The sequence below is a fragment of the Chinchilla lanigera genome, unplaced genomic scaffold (genome assembly GCF_000276665.1).
Source record: "Chinchilla lanigera isolate Chin_1 unplaced genomic scaffold, ChiLan1.0 scaffold00132, whole genome shotgun sequence".
NCBI classification, from domain to species: domain Eukaryota; kingdom Metazoa; phylum Chordata; class Mammalia; order Rodentia; family Chinchillidae; genus Chinchilla; species Chinchilla lanigera.
Window position 1 is genome coordinate 703,924 of NW_004955533.1, and position 21,300 is coordinate 725,223.

At 51.0% G+C, this 21,300-nt stretch overlaps 1 protein-coding gene, 1 long non-coding RNA gene and 1 pseudogene across 2 annotated transcripts in view; 1 reads left to right on the top strand and 2 right to left on the bottom strand.

The window, feature by feature from the left end:
* Positions 1–4,282: 4,282 nt before the first annotated feature.
* On the bottom strand, positions 4,283–8,822 carry LOC102015565. Its single transcript, XR_264739.2, has 3 exons — positions 6,504–8,822; positions 4,850–4,970; positions 4,283–4,575 (listed from the first exon to the last, which is right to left on the bottom strand). It is a non-coding gene; the product is annotated as an uncharacterized LOC102015565 (long non-coding RNA).
* Positions 8,823–13,286: 4,464 nt separating this feature from the next.
* On the top strand, positions 13,287–16,231 carry LOC106147249 (annotated as a pseudogene).
* Positions 16,232–16,331: 100 nt separating this feature from the next.
* The window catches only part of Mthfs (5,10-methenyltetrahydrofolate synthetase (5-formyltetrahydrofolate cyclo-ligase)), a gene marked incomplete at its 5' end in the record, with an annotated part of 36,639 nt that continues 31,670 nt past the window's right edge, over positions 16,332–21,300 (bottom strand). Inside the window, 1 exon segment of the mRNA XM_013507694.1 lies at positions 16,332–16,689. Coding sequence (XP_013363148.1) covers positions 16,430–16,689 — 260 coding nt within the window.

A 21,300-nucleotide genomic window follows, 5' to 3' on the forward strand; every position in this document is an offset into this window, starting at 1 on the left:
GCTGAGATGAATACCCAACACCCAAAGTTAAAGGAGCAAAGGTTTGTCTCCGCTTACGATTTATAAAGGTTTCAGCCCATACTTGGCTCCAAGGCAGGGTGGCATGGCAGGGGGCCTCATAGAAAAGAAAAAGTCCATGGCAAAGCAGTGCAGGAAGCAGCAGCAAAATAGGAACAAAAGCAAAAGCAGCACGCCTGCCTCTACCTTTTATCTCATCCAGACTACATGCCTTTGCCTGGCGCTGCCCATACCCACAGTGGGGCACGCTCAGTCTAAGCATCACACGCTTAATCCCAGCATCACACAGCCTACCAACAGCCACCTCCAAAAAGCCCCATCTAGGACCACATGAGGCTTGGGGGGATATCCAGATATAAGCCATAACATTCCGCCCCTGGCCTCCTAAAGACTCATGCGCATCCCTTTATGCAAAAGGCATTTAGTCTGTCTCTAAGAATTGCCAAAGTCCTAACAACTTCAACATTGCTAAAAAGTCCAAGTCCAACATCTGAGGGAGCCCAGATAGGAAGACTGGGGCCTAATCAGCCTCCCCTGTGAGCACTAGGAAGAAAGCAGGTATGCCAGTGAGCTGACACACTGCAGCTTCCCGGGAGAAGTTATTACAGCTGAGGGGTTGTTTACAAGAGTTATGACAACAGGGCTTGCTTACCCAGACATGTGCCATCGAGGGTCGGAGGCAGAGAATCTTGTGATACTCTAGTTGCTTGTCCCCATGTCTAAGTGAATAGAGGCAAGGTGAGTCAATTACTCAGGGCCCTTTGTCAAAGGGAGACAAGAGCTCCCTGGCCCCCACATTTTAACCTTAGCCTGTGTCACTTTGTTTTTCATCCTTGCTCATCCCCCGGTCAGGTACAATCTTGTGGGATGGTTCCTACAAAAGTCTCCTCTGAGATTCAAGGCAAAATCTTAGCTGCAAGCCCAGAACAGATGAAAAGAAAGTTAGACACTGCCAATATACAGTGGCACAAGATAAATATTACCATTCCAAAAGGTACAAAGAGGCGGAAACAAAGGAATGGAACCAAGGTAAGTCCATGCTCCAGCACAGCAAGCATTCAGTCTTATAGTTCCATGTCCAGCAACCCTAGCAATCTGTGGCAAGTTATAAACTCCAAAGGGCTTGAGTGACTCCACACCTACAGCACTTCCAGGGGTTGTAGCTCCCATGGCTTCTCTTGGGCTGGCTCTGCTTCCTCCTTATAATTTTCCTCACACAATCCACATTCCTGGCTTCTCCAAATTTCTGGGGTCTCCACTGCACCTTCAGCATCACACTCACATCTTCACACACTGCCCTCTCAGGGGCACACTGCCTGGCCACCCAGAAGCCTTCCTGACCCCAGAACTCTTCCATTCTGCATGTGCCTAAAACCAGCACCACATGGATGATGCCAAGATCTGCTGCCAACTGGAGCAGAAGTCAGGCTTCCTTTTATTTTGGCTGTAGGGGCTAAGTACCTATGAACCAAATCATGAGGAACAACTTCCCTAGGCTACCACCATTCTGGAACACAGTGCTCTGGGGCTCGCTTCTCAAAGCAAAGTCTTTCACCTTTGCAAGTGTGAGTCTGCAAAGGCTAGAGTCTGCTGCTTCTTGTGATGCTCTTGGGTCATCTTTTCTATTCTCCTGTTTCTAGATTTTTTTTTTTTTTGGTACTGGGAATCAAACTCAGGACCTTGTGCTTGCTAGGCAGGCACTTCTGCTCCTGAGCTATACCTGCAGCCCCCTTTTTTATGGATTTTTTTTCTATTCTCCTGTTTCTTCTCGGCAATCAAGATCATCACCTCAGCTCCATCTTTGTAGTCCACAGCTATACTGGAGCTTCCTTTCTGACCAAACTCACAACATTTTAAATCATCCTGCTGGGTCCTTTTCTCTTGATTCTCAGCACAGATCTGGTTAAAAGCCCTCAACAATAGCCATGCCATGTCCTCGACAAGAGACTGCCTTGAAATTTCTTCTGCCAGATTAATTAGTCCACTGCCTTTACTCTCATTCTCAGGCAGTTTCTGGACATCAGCAAAATGCAGAAGAATTTTCTGCCAAAAGATAACACACACGGTCTAGAGTCCAACAGCCAGCGCAGTCCTCCTGTCCCAGAGAAACCCCTAGGCCTGGTCTTTATTGGACGCATTTCTATTGGCATTCTGGTCTTCTAAGCATTCTGGTCTTCTGAGGAGGGGGCATGAGAGAGGCCACCACCTCCAGAGTGGGGAAGAGGAAGGGGGCGAGGGGGTGAGGTCCAGAACTGCACTGCAGTCTCCTACCTTAATAGGAGGATGCCAGGCAGGTCCACTCAAGCTCACAAAGGAAACTAACCCTAGTGAGAGGAGAAGGGGAAGTGGCATGACTCCTCCAACTCCAGGCAATCCAGAGCTCTGGGCTCTGCTCTGCTCCCCAAATGCCAGCCCAGTTTCCAGACAAAAGCTGGTACAAATTAATGAACCTCTCAGAGCCAAATAACCTCCTCTTAGACTGAACTGCTGGCAAAAGACCAGTCATTTTTCATCTCTGATTAAAATGTCTGAGGAAGAAATTAAAAATAATTTAGTAGAGGCACTGTCACTCATGGAGCTGGAAGCAAAAGGTCAGTCCAGAAGAGTAAGGCAGTGCACAGCCTTCTGTGCCTCAGGACAAAGGGCCCTCTCCTGCCCAGTCCTGTAGGGTCCCCTGGGGCCCACAGGGGTCCTGGCACCACACAGATGGGCTTTGGGCTCTCAGGTGCTGGTTTGGGGACCCCCACACACGCCATCAGCAGAAGCTCCTGCCAGAAGCCTAGACTTTTCTTCTGGAGGCCGCAGTTCAGTACATCTGAGCTGGGACCACGAAACCAACACCTGCATCCAGGCAGTGGCCAGACCTGAGATGTGGCAAGTTGACTTTGTTCAGTGCATCTGGCGTTAAAATCACCTTAGCAGAGTGGAAACCCAGCATCAAGCAGTTCCATTTCTGTGTGTGGTAAGCTAACTTATTCAGAGAAACTCTTCTACCATGACAAATAGAAGTGCTGAACAAAATAATTGTTTAAAAATACAAATTCTGTTTGAAAGCATCAGAGAGTTATCAGATGTGGTGAGGTCTTAAGGCCCCACGATCTCAAGTGAAAGAAAGCACAGAAGTGAACTTAACATTTGGCACAGTTTTCTGCCTGGCAATATTTGCTGACTCTTAAGGAAAACATACAGCTGAGTTGTGCTTCTACTCAGGAAAAAGGCAAGAGGAGAAATGAAGTAGAAACTGGCAGTCAGGAGGCTGTGAGGTGAGGCAGAGCTTCAGTGGCCCCGCTGTCCAAGGCGTAAAGTAGGGTGCTAACCAAGGAGGTGCCCTGATGCACCCCAAAACATCAGAAGGAACCTCTGAGTCTAGGAAGGACGAGCCAGAAATACTCCAGCATTTATAAAAATCAAAGCCTGGCTTCAAATCTGCTGGGTCATAGAGTGGGTTATGTTAATCTACCCCTACCCTGACGCCGAAGCAAAAGCAGATGTTTTCAGGAGAATGATGGCACCACCCACAGCGGCACAGTCTCCCTTTAAACTTTCGTACACAACACCTGACATTCAGCAGGTCATGAAAATAAAGAGAAAGTTTAAACAAGCATATTACAAAACACCCCCGGGCGATGGGAAATGCCAGAAATCAAGAAGATAAAATAGACATCGAATAAAGATACAGTGAGATCCTAATACTGGTATTGTCACACAGGGACCCTGAAAATGAATGTAATTAATATATTCAAGATGAATTTGAGCAACAAATTAAAATCTATTTTTAAAAATTAAATCAAAATTCTGGACTCAACAGATGGGCTTAATAGAAAAGTAGGTCCAGGTGAAGACAGGAAGAGAGAACTCACAGACAGGTAACAGTGAAGATCTGGACTCCAAGAATGGATGGAAAACAAGAGGGAAAGCTCAGGGCTGGGACCATGGACAGGGCCAAAGGGTGCGGAGCCCAGATCCAACACCTGGCACTCAAGTCCCAGAGGGGAAACAGCAATCGGCAGGACTCAATTTTTTTTGGTACTAGGAATCGAACTCAGGACCTTGCACTTGCCAGGCAGGCATTTGCGCTGCTGAGCTGTATCCCAGCCCAGGACTCAATTTTATGAAGACAGTGACTGAGAGTTTTGTAGGGCTGATGAAAGACATCCAGTTACAGATTCCAGAAGTGTTCTGAGCCCCAAACAGAATAAATACAAACAAAATGACATTTAAGCACATACAATAAAACTGTTTTTTAAAAAAGCAAACGGGAAAATTTTAAAAAGTTAAAAACTAAACGAAGTTTAATGTGCTTATTATTTCATTTGCTTCTGTTGTTTATTAATGGTTTATTAATCTGATTCTGCGCAAGCTGGGCCAGGACATGCGACAGGGGAGGGTGGTGTGCAAAGTGCATCCTGGCACCCTGTGCTAGTCTGCTTCCTGTCCCAGCAACACACATCCCCATCAGGTAAATTATGAAGGAAAGACATTTATTTTGCAGAACTGTGCAAAGTCGAGGGGCCACAACTGGTCACAGCCTCTTGGCTGGCAGAGGGTTCTCGGGACCTAAATGGTAGGAGGCAGAGACACAGACAGAGAGAATCTTCTAGTCTCTCGTACATGATCACTAGTACTCAGTGAGGGGGGCATCCACCCTGATCCCTTTAATCCCATCACCACCCCCAAATACTGTCATCCTATTACACTTCTACCTTCTCGACACCTCAAAATGGGGATTAAACTTCCGCACGTCTTGGGGCCCCACTAGTGCTTCTGGTGTGGTGAGCTCCGGCAGCACATGAGGACCCATGCAGGTGGCTCTGCAGGGCATCCTAGTTACCTTTGCATCACTGAGACACAGGCCCAACACCACAGAGAGGACAGCCCACAGGGTGTAGAGCTTTCAGTCCAGGGCTGGCGGCTCCAAGGCAGGGTGTCACGGCAGTGATGGCAGAGGAGACCTGTTCACAGAGCAGCAGACAGGAAGCAGAGAGACAGACCCTTCTGGGCCAGGCCCCGGTAACCCGCTCCTCCAGCCTCCCCACATCACAACAGCTAGAATGCGTACCATGCTCCCATGAGCCAAGCACCCCCAAACCCCACCAACGAGTGCATGAGGCTCGGGGGACATCCAGATAGAAATCCTAACAGGGAAGGTCACACACCATGCTCCTCAAACCCAGAGGTATTGATCCCACTCAAGGGCACACGGCAGTCGTGCCACAGTTGCAGAGGGCACATGGCATTGTTATGGTTGAAACATTGTGTCAACTTGGGGAGTCTAGAGGTTTGGCTAAGTGACTCAGCAGGAAGTCAGGATACTTACTTTGTACACATCCTGAGCCTGTGGAAGAGGAGGGCATGGAGATTATGTGAGAGCTACATGCCCCTTAGGTGGGGGTAGCCTGTTTACAAAGTAAGGCAGGGAAAAGGAAGCTGCTTGCCGCCATTCCTCCTTTTGCTCTGGCTGCTTTGCTGTTCAGCTGCCATTCCCCACTTTGCTCTTGTTGCTTTGCTACCTTCTGCCTCAGAGTCAGCCAAGTATGGACTGAAACCTCCACAAACTGTAAGCTAAATAAACCTTTTGGGCATTGGGTATTTTGTCTCAGCAACGAGAGAAAAGTAACCAAGACAGGCATGGTCACAGGGCAGCGGGCAAACATGGGCTTTAACATCAGAGAAGATGGCTCCAAGCCTGAGCCGCCGCCACTGGGACACAGTCTTGGTGCAGCTTTCTGTGAAACAGGGCTGGGGATACTTCGCGGTGAGAGCACACACAGAGGTGAGGACAGCAGCTGGGCCACGCGTCCACGTCCCTGGCTCCACGTGCCCGTGCGGAAGGCCCTCGCCAGAGCAGCACCCCGGCCTCTCTTCCTCCACCCCGCTGGTGAGCTCTGAGCAGGACCTGACTCCCACGCAAAGCTTGTGCTGTGCCGGCCACGTGGTGCCCTGGTCCACTGTCAGCCACGCTACAATCCTGCCCACCCAGCCAGCCGGGGCTGTGTCTCAGGACTCTGCACTAAGGGCAGGAAGTGTGTGCTGGCTGGCGGAAACATTCACTGAACCTGCTACAGATGCATGCCTTATGGCGGGGTCCTCTCACCAGGCCTGGCAGAAGGTCCTTGTGAACAGACCCGTCAAGGGCGCAAGCCTCGGTCCCCCTTCCAGTTCCACACCTGACGGATCCCGGAACACATCTGCAGCCTCGTCCTGGCCCTGACGACACCCTGCTCCTTGTTGAGCCAGGATCTCATAGGAGCCACTGCAGCCCTGCGGAGCTCTGCCCTTGGCCAGGAGTTGGCTCCTTTCTCCAGGGAAAGCCAGACACAGCAGCTCTCACATAGGGCACGAGCCAAAATGCCAGCAGACGCCCAAAATCAGCCACAATGCTACACCTTCTGTATCTCATGCTTTCCCCTATTCACACACCTACAATAAAACCTAACATAAATCAGGCCCCGTAAGGGATAAGCAAAGCAGAACACCGTGGCTACCACTTAATGAAGTGCGTGGACAAGGCCTCTCTCTCCGTACAGCACTGTGCTCGCCCTGCTCCTGTGAAGATGCGCGAGGACCGGGCCCAGGAGATGAGGTGAGCGAGGGTCAGCCCTCCTGCAGGCCACCTGAGGAGACAGGGCACAGCGGATCTGACGATCACGGTGCGGCACAGTGAGGATGTGCCAGACGAAGGGATGATTCACCTGCGGGAACAAGTCGGGAGGACACAAGATGCCATCACCTCGCCCACACTGGTTTGCGATTTCAAACTGAGGAACTGTCAGGCCAAGTGCAGCACAGCTGTGCAACCTGCCCGGCCTGCACAGCACCCCAAGGTTAGGCCCCAGCACCGCAAAAACAAATAAGTACTAATCGTGTACTTCTGGAATTTTCCATTCGATATTGTGTTTGGCCACAAATAACTGAAACCACGGAAAATGGACCGCAGTGAGCTGGGCCTGCACCAGCCCTCGAGCGGGAGACAAGCATGGCTCCTCTCCACCCCCAGCTCCAGGGAGCCTGCTCCAGGCCCCGACTCCAGCCCAGACGAGGCCGGGCTGACTTCCTTCCACGAATCCTCCTGGTGGGCAGAGGTGCTTGGAGGGGCCAGAAAAGGGTTCCAAGTTTCTGCCACAAAGATCTCTGGCTGACCTGCGTGAGCTGAGGGCAAGGCAGGGGAGGCCTCGGTCCTAGGAGGCCCACAGCCAACACCCGGGCCCCTGAGGAAGCTCTAGTCTGACAGGAAGGAGGAGGCAGGCCACAGCGTCTGTATGCTGTCCAATATATCTTCCTTTCTTACTTTAGTCTATGCTGGAAGCAAAAAACAATAGCTGATACGTAGAGACACAATGTAACTCGGACCACAGGCTCCAATTTACCTCCTGCTCTTGGAGAGCCTTCCTCAACAACACTTAAATCAGGGTTTATCTGTGCAGCTCACGGCCCCTCCGCTGGAAAGCCCAAACAAGAAGGCAAATCCACATCAGCAAACATCACGTGGGCGGTTCACCAGGGAGGGCGCCACCTGTCAATCAGTCTTCCCTGTTAGCTTTCCACTGCAGTAACAAGTAGAAGGCTTTAGACGGGACTTCTCATTTTGTCTAGATTTTGCAGTCTCCAAAGCATAGTCAATGGATGACAAGTATCCACACGTTCTAAAGACAAGGAACAAAAGTGTTTCAAGTCTGGGTCCCCTGAAAAGCAGGACAGGAAGCAGGAACTGCATGCACAAGGTGTACTTGGGGAACTAATCCCAAGAAACAGAAGTAGGGACCCAGGAAAGGGCAGGAGAGGAGGCTGGGCCAACCTGAGGGTGATAATGTGGCACCAATGCCCAAGGCTACTCCCCTGGATCCCACAGGGCTGGAGGAGGAGGAGGAGGAGGAGGGCCCACAGCCTTCAGCCAACTGCAGGCCCTGCCCTGCCCAGAGGTGCTGACACCTCCCGCTACAGACCTGCCACGGTGGAAGTCAGGCAGGAGAGAAGCGGCGTGGGCAGGAACACAGCACAGCGAGGACGCACACACAGGCAGATGTGCAACAGCAGCCAGGGGCTCCGAACTCACAGCACGGGCCCCCAGGTCTAGGCCACACAAGAGAAGACGAGGGCTGCTGGGAGTCACGTCCCTGCCTTTCCTTGCTACCGCCCCGCAAGTGTCAGTTCGTGCAGGACCACGGAATGCCTGCAAGCGGCACTTGCTTCCTGGCAGAAGCGAGCCTGGGGGTGGCCACACCACATGGGATGGGGCAGCGAGAGCTCCCGAGAGAACTTGACTCGGGACTGCCGGCATCTGCGGTGGGGCGGAAGCCTGAGGAGCACAGCGGGAACGGGGGCCTGAGGCCAGTGGCACGTGCGGTTTGGGGGGCAAGTGGGCAGTCAGTTCCCCTTGGGCTGCCGGCGGGCCAGGACTTCACGGCGCTCCTGCAGGGCAGGCTGGGCAGGCCGCCAGGGTCAGCAGAGATCGGAGCCAGAACACAGGCACAGGCCCCTCCGAGCAGCTCTACAGGTCACTGGGCATGTGGCACACAGAAGGTGCTAGTGGCCAGGTGACACCAACACCGTCTTTCCCTTCCTTACCTGTCAGAACCTTCGGAACCATAAGAAAGGAAAGTGAAACACTAAGGCAAGCCCCCCCCACACTGCTGCACAGGAAGGGAAGGGAAATGGCAGGGGGAACAAGCATAAACCTGGACCACAGCACAGGTTTGATTTAAATTGACCGGAACTTTTCAATCAATGAAAACAACTTCATTTTACATCTGAAAGGTGACTCCTTTTTTTGTGCCAGGAATCAAACTCAGGACCTCGTGCTTGCCAGGCAGGCACTGTGTTGCTGAGCCCCAGAAAGGTGACTTTAAAAGGCAAAAGATTTATGTGATCTGAAGAGAAACCAGAGTATAAGGTGACTTTAAAAATGTAAGACCTTCCTAAAATATGTTCCTGGGCAGAAAGAGATTGGAACGGCCTGAAGAATCACAGAATTACTTTCTGCGGCTCCCGCCAGGGCTGAGCTCCCTCCATGCAGCTGGCCGCAGGCTCTGGTCCTCAGCGTTCGCACCTGGAGAGCCTGAGGGAGGTGCAGGGGCAGCTGCGTGCTGGTCGAGCCCCACTGGCTGGCGAGCTTGCACTTCCTGCTGCCCTGCCGACCATGCTGGCAGGAAGCACGCTGAGGCAGGACTGTCCCTTCTTTCTCACACGTGCACATCCCCCCTGGATTTGCCCCTGGATCGGATGCCTCGGCAGGGTTCCTCTTGCTCTAGTGTAAGAACCCCAGTGGGATGGGTTCAAAATGCAAGCTTCCAGTTCCTTGCCCCTAAAGATTCTGATTTAATAGGTGAAGTCTGGAAATATCTAGAAAACAGTGCAGGAAATGCCATCTCTGCACTGACCAACAGAGTAGGCCACATGGGCTAGCACCATCAAGGAAGTGGGTTTTGATTTTATTTAATTTTAATCAACTTCAACTGAAACAGCCCTCATGCAGCCCAGAACTCAGAGGTGGAAATCGGAAATGCGGCCAGGGAGTGTGCTGAAATGCTCAGGATCAGGTCCACCCACAGCTGTGGAATCGGCATCGACCTCTTAACATGATCTTCAGAAGATCGTGCCAAGAAAGGGCACCATTCATCTTCTAGAACATCTCACTCCTTCACTGAAACCCACCACCCCTGGGCCGCCCACCTGCTAGCACACTTCTCTCATCATAGACAATCTCACATCAACTGTGTAAGCCTCATTCTCACCCAGCATATTGGGTTCTGATGCAGCTAGCACTGTGGGTCTGGAGGGCCTGAGTGAGAAAGGGCGTGCGTGCATGCGTGCATGCGTGCATGCATATGTGCATGCATGTATGTGTGTGTAGAGAGAGGGATGGAAGGTGTACCCCGGTCACAAAGGATCTGATATGCAGCCTGAGGACTGGGCCTTATTCTTGGGGTGAGACACCCAGGGCTGTTGGCAGGTAGGTGGCATGGGCAGAGTGACACTTCCCAAGGTGCTGCAGACAAGTACTGAGAGGGAAGAAGGCCACAGAATCCACAGCCTCCAGACCTACTTGTAGGTTTCTACAGTATGTATCCGACAGGGGTAGGACTGATCTCATGTCAGCCCTAGACTGAAGAAATACTCAGGGTGCTCAGCAACAAATCTATTCCCCAGGGTCAACCATAGTATCCCAGTTCCTATGTTCAGAATACAGTCTTCTTTATCTCTGAGTTTGGGGAGAAGTAACAAACACTTTTTGCATTTCAAGTCTGAAGAGACTGTTGCTTGGTGATAAACTAAATGTTCACCATTTACAGCAGTGAACTCTGGGGTCAGGGCTCAACCCTGGAGCAGTCGTTTGCTTTGGAAGTGTACTTTGTAAGCACGCTGTTTTGAGAGTCAAAGCATATGTAAGGCACTCTCAGGACACACCACAACCAAAACAACGCAACAGTGGATTTTCACTCCGATGGCTTGTTCCCAGGCTTGATGCGGTCTGGTGCAATGACCACGCCGCAGACGTTAGGGCAACAAGCAGCTGTGACTGGCAGTGAGCAGAGGGAGAGGCTGGAAGGAGAGAGGTGGGAGCCGTGCTTCTGGCTCTTCTCTAGTCTAGGGCACCTCTGACACACAGGAAGTCCCCAGCTTACGAATGAGTTCCACTCTGGGAGAGCTGTTCCTGAGTTGGCTCCGTTTGTAAGCTGACAAAGTCAGTCCTCGGCTGTACAGTACACCTGCAGAAGTTTGCAGCTGGAATGTTCACAAGTTGGGGACTTAACTGTTATGTACAATAAGTCCTGGTCAGCCAGGGGCAGTCTGAAAGCAGAGGACCCAAAAGCATGGGGTCTGCTGTTTCCAGGGTGACAGGGTTTTCTACCCTAAGGCATCTTCTCCTTAAAGGAATGACTTAAATTATTCCTTCTCAAACACAGGTGACACCAACCACCAAGATCATAGTCCCAGCCCTAGTTGGCAGACAGAAGGCAGGGAGGCCGTATCAGGATACGCTGAGACCGAAAGGCAGGATGGTAGGATGCCGAGACCAGCACGAGGCATGACACTGTATGGTCAACACAGCCAGCCCAGAGGCAGATGAGGACAGTGACAGCTCTGCAGTGGCCAGCTGACTGCACTGTGCCTGTCCCGCCCGGAGTGCCTGGCCTCGGGGCAGCCATCTCCAAACAGATAGCCCCCTGGAGAGCAGGCATGGCGATCCCTGCGGTAGACGAATTAGAATATTTACATGTACTCCTTATCTTTAATAGAAAAGAAGTTTTGCTGAAAGTTAAGTTTAGGCTGACATCAGCCCCTGGCTCCCTCTGTGCCTCAGAAGGTCCTGCACAGGGCTCCAGGTGCAAGTCCTGCTTGAGGCACAGCAGGCAACAGAGAGCGAGGGGTGAGACGTGCTGCAGTTTCTTCACATACGCCTAGGCACAGGTGCCTCCCTGCTCCGCTGAACGAACCTCTCAAAACACACAAGTGCCTTGAAAAGATTCTTACAAGGAAAGCAGACCAAAGTCAACCCTAATACACAAGCACATGAGCAACAATAGCTGATACTGTACTTCTATTCCCAGTACAAGCTGCCCATGAGCCACACTGCCCATGATCTGCCAAGAAGTCAGCCTTTGTGGAGGCGCATCCGTCCCCAGTTAATGAACAACCTAGTGCTCCACACACGCGATGAACGTGTGAGGCCATCACAGTCAGCAGAAGCTACTGACCAGGAGAAGGAAGCCGAACCTCCATGAGGTGCTCAGCAGCGTTTCACACCCTGTAATTCCAGCTCCAGTATGTGTTAAACAGGCTCACTAAACACAATCACACTTCTGTAAGCCTTCTATGTTTTGTCACTTAATAGCAAACGATAAAACGTATCATCCCATAAAAAAAAAAAAAAACACCGGTTCTTCATGTCACAGAAATATGCATGAAATCCTGATGAAAAGATGCAGGAAAAGAGGGCAGAGGCAGCTTCCTCTCAGGAAGCACTGTCCTATGATCTGCAGGGACAGTGCTGGCCCCCGGGAGACAAGCACAGGAATGAGCTCTGCAGGTGGGGGCTGAGTAACAGGACGGGTCTCCCACAAAGAAATACAAAGAGATGAAACAAAGAAGATGCACTTTAAAAAAAATAATTCTCCTTTTAAAAAATAATGTTTTATGGGCAAACTACTTCACTTTCCATTCCTGAGGGAGCGGCTGCTTTGCCCAAAATTTTTGAAAGTTGAGGTGGTAGATTCCACATCAAGAATTCAGCAATCACATCATCACACAATTCACAAGCAGGACATGTCCCACGTGATGTGCATTTCACTGATGTGGATTTTCTAAATTTAGGGCCCTTGCGGTATAATGGAATACTTACAACTTTATGATGTGATAAGAAGTGCCCATGAGAAGTATTTTGATTCGTTTGAATTTTTTGATTATCACAAGGTAAAATACTTTTAATGGAGCTGTTAAACTTCAAGATGAGTTTTCCATGTAGTTTTTTACACAGAAGTTCCAAATTTTCTGACCTTTCTAAGGTTATAAATGGTCACCAGTAAATCCTACCTAGAGGCATTTTCAAAAACTAAGCACACATAATTTGGGTAAAGGGCATGTTTCAACAGTGAGACAGGAGGGAACTTCTCTCAGAGAGAGAGTTGGGGCAGGGGCAGATGGTAGGAACCACCCGGAATGGCCATTGACCCTATTTCACAACACAGTAAATGTGTGGCACCTGCTGATTAATACATTGAAATGACAGATCCACATCAAGAAAATGGATATTGATTAGCCAGATTCCAGTTAAAAACATCACTGCAAAATCAGCAGACAGAACTGAAAACTTCAGTCATTATGGTTCTACTTCCCTCTGCTCTGTCTCTAGAAGGTAGTTTTTTTTCAGTTATTAAGGCTCTTAAAACCAATTATTGAAAGAAACTGAAATTTCAGTCATTAATTTATTTTAGAATCATTCAAAATGTGTTAAAGTAAGGTTTGTACAAATAAATTTGGGGCTGGAGTATAGCTCAGTAATAGAGCACTTGCCTAGTGTATGCAAGGTTCTGGGTTTAATCCCCAGCACCACAGTGAAAAAAAAAAAGAGAAAAGAAGGAAAGAACATAATAACGAATTTCACACATTTTAAAACCATATATTAGGGGCTGGGGATTTAGCTCAGCAGCACAGCGCCTACCCGGCAAGCGCAATGTTGTGAGTTTGATTCCCAGTACCGGAAGGAAAAAAACAAACAAACAAAAAAACATATACTGTTCTTTTAAAAATGAGAACATTATAAAGCACGTGTAATATATTTCATTTCACCACTCATTCTGTCATGTATGTTTTATAACATGCGTATTGTTTTTTAGAAAATGAATTTTTTAAGGCACAGTAAAAAACCGTAAATGTGGGCCAGGTGCCCATGGAGACTGGAGACCACACCTCAGGGCAGAAGGTCTGGGCTCCCCGAAGAGGGAAGCAGAGGACGGAGTACAGAGACACATCCTGTGAAAGCCCACGCCGGGGGTCCTGCTGGGGAGATAGCAGCCAACACTCAAACCAGGGCGGTGACACCTGAACTGTTCATGGCTATTGCTAGGTCCTGAGGTAAGCCACGAGGATGACAGACATGCGTCTCTGAGGAGCTGCAGGCTGGTGGAGGAATGACGCATATAAATGTACGGTTAAAATGCAAAAGGAGCCCATCGCCCCGTCCTGTGCCTGCGGTCACCATCTTCTCTGGGCTCTTCCCCGCGGGTGAGCACCAGCCGGACCAGGCATGCAGAGGCGTGCGTGAGCGCACCCTTTTGGCCATCAAGCTGGAAGGGGTGCAGCGGCAGCTGGTGGGTGCGATTGTGCGGCGCTTCAAGAACAGCTTCACACTCATAGCACTGAAGCACTGCAGGCCTCTGAGGAGCTGCTGCAGGAACACTATGCTGATGTGCGCGGGTGCCCCTTGTAGGGTCGCCTGGTCAAATACATGAGCTCAGGGCCGTGGAGGCCATGGTGTGGCAGGGACTGGACATGGTGTGTGCTTCATGGGCCCTTACTGGGGCCACAGACCCAGTGGATGCCGTGCCTAGCACCATCTATGGAGGTTTCTGCATAAAGGTTCGCACAAACATGACCCATGACAGCAATTCTGTGGAGAGTGCCCGCTGTGAGATTGCGCTCTGGCTCCCTATGGAGGAGACCCTACGCTGGGAGGGCAGCGCCTCTCACTGGCTACATGAGCAGCGAGGAGCCGGCTTGGTGGGAGAACACTGCACCCTGCAGAGCCCCCCGAAGCACTAGGTGCAGGCCACCCACACCCCCTGTGCAGCAGAGCCACCTCCCTGGCCCACAGCGCCTGGACTCACCACACCCACACTTGTTCTCGTAATAACGAGAAATCCCCCCAAAAAAAATGCAAAAGGAGCAACTGAATCTTAATCATCTCTGCAAGAAAAAAAACTGGAGCCAGGAATTGCACTTCGGCCTGAGGCCACCCATACACATCAAGCTCTTAGCTAGGAGGACACAGTGACCACGATGGACAGGACTTCACACTTCCGGGCAGGGTTAGAATCACCTGCAGCACCAGGCGCCCCCCTTCCAAGCCTCTGCAGAGATCACAGGCACTTCTGGTCACTAGAGAAACAGCTCTTCCTCCACAGGGGCACCGGGCACTCTGACTCCCTTGGATCTCAGGACCTTGTGTCTTCTGGACAGTCAACTCCACACCCTTACACACTCGAGAAGCCAGGGATGGGGTTTTTACACTGTCCTTTGGTGAAAGGGTAACAGAGACTGTGTCAACACGGTAAAACTGCCCAGGCCGGCAGCAACGCAGGAATTTCACACTTTAACCATTTCAGACCAGCAACTGTATCAGCTATATTAACCTCCACCTTGCCCAGACAGGTAAAGTAACACTAGACAAAGTTTTCCACCAAGATGACCATGTCTTTACAATGTGTACAAGTCAACCTCTTTCCCATTTCTCACTGTATATCCCAAACTGTACAGATCCACCACTAGACCAACTGACATTTTTTAAGTTTTTCACTTAAAATAAAAATTATCAAATTGTATTCTATTATCCAGACAATACTGGATTGTATTTTAAGTGAAGTCATTCTGAACATTCAATCACTCATTAAAAGCATCACCATGCACCCACTGTCTGGGATCTGCTGGGTCTGAGGCGTCTTTGGAGCTCACAGTCTAGAGCGGTGAACGGACACAGCCACTGAGAACTGCTGCACAGGACATGGTGACAAGGGGCTCAGCGCCTCCGACAGTAACGCTCGCAATGCGAAGGGCAGAAGCAGCTGCAGAGCTCGGTGCTAGAAGAACAAGGCAGGGAGGCGCAGAGCGGCTGGGAAAGGGAAAAGCAGGTGGAGACCCCTTCTAGGGGCACTGAAGGCCCCAAACGCCCCCGTCAGGAGTGCTTTGTGACAGATGTGCTTTCTAAGATCATTCTGAAACGAAGTACAGGAAAAGCAGCCGGTATGCGGCTCTGGCTGAGTTTGGCTCAGGAATGCAGAGGGGCTGGGTGTGGGAGACAGCGGGGCAAAGGGGGCAGAGAACAGACGTCAGAGGCCTTTCACACACAGGCCATAGGTCACAGGGTCACAGGCCAATGCAGGGTCAGCAGAGCTGGCAGGACAGTCTTTGGCCTCATGGGGTCACCAAAGCCTCCTCCACCAAGTCACCACCCCTGGCTGGCAGGTCATCTGCCATCAGACAAATGCAGTGCCCACAAGGGAACGAAACTCATCCCTAGGGGCTGGGGATTTAGCTCAGCAGCACAGCGCCTGCCTGGCAAGTGCAAGGTCATGAGTTCAATTCCCGGTACCAGAAAAAAAACAACAAATAAAAAAAACTCATCCCTAACTTATGACTTATCGGACCTTAAACTTATATTCATTGACACTCAGAAATCAGTAGTAATAACGTCCAATCAGTTAAACAAAAATACCAAGATCACAGCAGCTTTCCATCCTCCAACCAGGAGCTCACAGAGCTGCACATGAAATTTCAGGGTGAATGAAGGAAGTCGTGACAAAGTGGCTTAACATTCGCAGGTTACCTGGCACCCTCAGAATCATCAGCCAGTCTGTGGATAACCGCTGAGTCTCCAGCCAGCCAGCAGAGACTGACCAAGCCCACAGCAGGCAGGACACAGTGAGCTACCTCGCCAACCTCAGCATGTCCCGCTTCCTCCCACCCTGAGCTGCGCACTTCCTCACAAACACTGAACCTAAGCTGCAAAGCCCACCGCAGCAGCCCCAGGACTCAGGCGGCACATCACCGGTGACAGGCTCTGCAGGTGGTTTTATGGCAGTTTCATACACTAAAAACAATGCAGTCTGTGTTCACTTTAATGAGCAACTTCAATTAACTTTGACAAGGGAAAGTACACATTTTCTTCACCCTGATTACTCAGCGTGGTCATCTGGGCTCAAGGTGCTTCACAGAGGAGTTTGTCCTCCGCTTCACAGAGGTCTTCACAGAGGACTTCGTCCACCCTCACATCGTGCTCGCCCACTGGGATCTGGTGGCACAGCTGCTCCTTGAAGGCCAGGGCGACGGTGTAGGGCTTTGGGCCCGGCAGCTGCAGGCAACGCTGCAGGTAGGTGTCGTAATAGCCCCGGCCCCGGCCCAGCCGGTTGCCATGCTTGTCAAATCCCAGGCCTGGCATGAAGATGAGATCAAGTCCCCCTGAGAACAGAGAAGCACAGGTAAGAGGACCAATGGTTTCTGCAATGATCTCCTTAGAATGGGAAATAGTTTTGATTTTTTAATAACATTATTTCCTTGATTTCTGAAGAAATATCAGCGTAGAAAACAAAAAGCAAAGTTAGACAAAGAAGCAAGGAACAATCATTCAGCAGCTCAGCAGACCCTTCCTCCATCCTGGCAATAGTTCTTATGCATATCTACATGAATATGCCAGCTCCCAGGCCCCACTACTCAGAGACTCCTCAGGCAACTGGGGAGTCAGCACACCAACAGCCCTGCACCCCAGGATGATAGCAGGGGGAGCAACTGGGGAGTCAACACCTATCAGACCGGCACTCCAGGATGATGGCAGGTGCAGCAGGCAAGGGTCAGGCGAAACAAGCACCAGAGCGGTCTTGAGCTTTTGCTGTGAGAGCACCATGCTGTCCAAACAGCTGCCCCGCCTCTCCCCACCACACAGGCAGGGCCAGTGGCGGCGGCCTGTATTACGGGAGAGCAGCCTAACCCTGATCAGGGACCTTCCGAAGGTACAGAGTGATGTGGCTGGAGGCTTTCCAACACAGGGACCAGAACTGGCCATGGCATCATCGGGACAGAGAAGGCTGCTACAGCTCTGGGCAGAAGGCAGGACTGTGGGGGTTATAAAACACAGCAGAGTGACAGGCACGCAGGACATTATGGTCACGAGGTAGAGGACCAAGTGGGTGTTAGGAGTGCAGAGAGCAGTCCTCCAGCCCGAGGGAACCCAGAGCCTTTGCAGCCTGGCTGTCCGGGGGCTGCTGGTGGCCTCCAGTTAGTTACAGACTAAGCACTCAGCACTGCTGGCAAGACACACCAGAGCTGGAAGCCAAGAACTGTGCACAGGTGTCGGGAGTAGTGATGTTCGGTGTGTCCGAAAGGCTAACCATGCTACCAGCAGCTGTTCTGACTCTTGCAGAACTATGAGGGGAGCTGGGCTCTCTCTGGCTCCCAGCACACACCTGCCAATCCTGCCTGCCAAAACCCAGTGGGGTGGACCTTAGGCCGTGGCCACGACCTCCCCGGGTAAAGCTGCCTGTCCACTCCGACCGGACTTGCTGCAAGACCCTGGCACTCACCAAGGTCTCTCCCCTGCCCCTTGCAGCAAGCTTCTCTCTACACAGACCAGCGGTAGCTGTGCCCTTGACCTCTGCTCCCTCTGCGGCTCTTTCTGTCACCAGAGAATCCTCGGTTGCTTTAGTTCAGTTTTCTCTTGGAAACCCAGAACACACGCTCCACACTCTCCTAGGAGCCCTTCCTCCTTTCAGGTACGGTCTGCAAAGTCCTCTGAGGACATACAATTCCTACCCTTTAGAAGACAGCGGTAGTTGCCATAAAATATAAAATATACACGTGCATAATGTTATAGTTTATATCTAGATGCCCCCCAAAGCCTCAGGCACTCACGGGTGGGGCCCTTGGGAGTGGCTGGATCATAGGGCTGTGATGCTCATCAGAGGGTCATCTGTTTCACCTCTGCCATGCCGCCCTGCCTTGGAACCAGCCGACTACAGACTGAAACCTATAAACTGTGAGCCAAAGTAAACCTCTCTTTCTTAGAGTTGTGGGTGTCAGGTATGGTGTTTCAGGAAGGAGACAGTAACTGAGACAGGGAACACTCAATCATGCACAAGCCAGCAGTCGCTGCCAACTGCCTAACAGAAACGAGAGAAAGCAGGGACTGGAGACTGGCAGAGGGAAAGTATTTCCAGCTGGGGGTCAGGGGAGCACTATGGGGAACTCTTTTAAGGACATGTCAGCATTGGGTCTGAGTATATTTCAGAAACCAAAATAAGAGTGGCCAGAGACCATGACAAAGAGGAGTGGGGGGCAAGAGGATCAGGATGCACCACAGCAGAAGACAAGAGCACTGCCCCTGTCCCCTGCAGTGCAAACGTGAAACGCTGCAGCTGCTGCAGGAAGCTGTGTGCAGATTCCTCAAACAGTGCAACAGGGCTGGGGATGCAGCTCAGTGACAAAGCACTTGCCTGGCTTGCACGAGGCCTTGGGTTCAATCCTTAGCATCACCAAAAAAAAAAAAAAAAGAAAAAGAAATTAAAAGCAAAACTACCATAGGATCCAGCAGCCCCACTTCTGGGTATTTATCCAAAAAAGTACTGGAATCAAGGTCAGAATGAGATGTTTGTACCTCACATTCACTGCAGCATTATTCACAACAGCCAAGAGGCAGAAACAGCCTAACACCCATCGTGGGATGAGTGGACAGAGAATGTGGTACACACACCCAGTGGAGCAGCAATCAGCCACGAGAAAGAAGGAGACACTGCAGTATGGGACAGCGTCAGCAAACCCGGAGGGTGCCGTGCTAGGTGAAACAAGCAGGGCCCACAAAGACAAGCGCTGTGTGGTTCCACGCACTCGAGGTGCCAAGCTTCCAGGGACAGAAAGCAGCATGGTGCTGGCCGGTTTCCAAAGACAGAGGGCCTGGGAAGCTGCTGGTCCACAGGGTCAGAGTTTTAGTCACACAAGGCAAAACAGTTCCAGACACCTGCTCACAGCACTGTGTTTGCAGCCAAGCCAACGCTGTTGTGCACCTACAAACTGGAGAGGGCGTATATCATGCCATGTATTATTCAACCCAACAAGAAATAAAAATTAACAGGCAAAGAAAGCAAAAGGAAAACCAGGAGAATCATCAAGAGTTCCCCCAAAGTCAATACACGAGAAAGAGAAGGCAGAATTCTGGAGCAACTACAAATGCTCAGTTAATTGGAAGAAAACAATGAAGAACACATATAGAAAAGAAGAAAACCCATTCTCAGTTACTTGACCCTGTCCTCACTTCCTGTCCTGTGACCACAGCCCTCACTGAAGGCCTCTGCCTAGCAGCTGACTGCGTATGTCTCCATCCGCCCTGCTGACGGCAAATGTCCCTGCAGACCACAATTTCTCCAAGTCATTGCTCATGCTGGAACTTCACTAGAATTCCAGGACAAAGAAACCCTAGAAGAATTATCATCTGCAGTGGACTGATCCCAGCCAAGCCCCCTGCTATAACAAGCCAAGGTCTGTAGGTTGGGCCGAAGGGGCGACAGCACAGCACAACAGGCTGATAAAAGCAAAGCCCCCATGCTGTAAGCACAGTGAGGTGCACAAGAACGTGGCCGGTGCTGGACGCCCAGGAACTGTGCCGGCAGAGTCCTAACAGCCCGTCTGGGAGGCTGCCCACCGGGCCCAGCCCCAGGACTGCTGCGGATTCTCCCTCACCCAGCGTCTGGGTTACTTTTCCCTTGTTGCTGAGAGAAAATACCCAACACCCAAAGTTAAAGGAGGAAAGGTTTATTTAGCTCAGTGTGTGGAGGTTTCAGTCCACAATCAGCTGGCTCCAAGGCAAGGTGGCACGCAGCAGAGGAGCAACAGCTCATGGCATGGCTGCGACAGCAGAAGCAACAAGAGCAAAAAGGGGGAATATAAGCCTCTTTTCCTCACTGATATTGCACCCACTCTGGGGTGGGTGTAGCACTCACACCACCTCCCTGCCCTCCTCTTGCACAGGCTGAGAATGTTTACAAAGTGAGGACCCTGGCGTGCTGCTGAGTCACTTAGTTAACCCTCTGGACTTCTCAAACTGACACAATGAACAACATCCCAGAACAGTGAGGGCATGTCCTCTAAACCCTAGAATGTAGAACTACTGAGTCACTTAATTAAGCTTCTAGACTTCTCAAGTTGACACAATGTACCCACTATTATACCCAAACATTGCCTTCTGGGCCTCAGGTATTCAGGCACCCTCCTTCTCTGCTCCTGCTGGTGGGTGAATCCAAGCGTTTCCTGAAACGCAGGACACAGCCTTCCCTGAGTTCACTCCATACCACACTCAAGGGTCTTCCTGTGCCACAGACCATCCTCACAGGCAGTGCCTGCCAGCTCACGCATACACACACACACACAGTGCCCCAACACACATACACACACACATGCAGTGCCCTAGCACATATACATGCATATGCAGTGCACCAACACACATACAGTGCCACATGGGGTGCCCCAACACACACACACACACACACACACACACACAGTGCCCCAAAACACATATATACACACAACACATGCAGTGCCCCAACACACACAAGCAGTGCCCCCAACACACACCTCAGAGTAGTACTAACACACACACACCCCACATGCAGTACCCCCAACACACCTACACACACCACATGCAGAACCAACACACACATAACCCCACAGGAAGTACCACACAGAGCCCTGGTGCTCTGCACACTCTCATAATACTATGCTGGGTACTTTCCCTCCCAGTGGAGCTTGAAAGCGGCCATAATTCATGAAAATTAAATCAGATAATGCTTATAAATCGACGTTAAAGTGCCTGCTTGTGTGGGTCACAGATGTTAAGACAGACTGTCCTTCTGTAGTTAGTACGTGTCAGGGGGCTTGCCACGCGTGCCCTGCACACACCAGCCCCAGCCAGGGCCACCACTGCAAAGTCCCAACTCGCAGGGGACGGGGAGGGGCTCCGTCCTACACTCACGCTCACTATGCACTTCTGCTGTGGCTCCACCTTCGAACCACCCAGGCCTCCTGGAC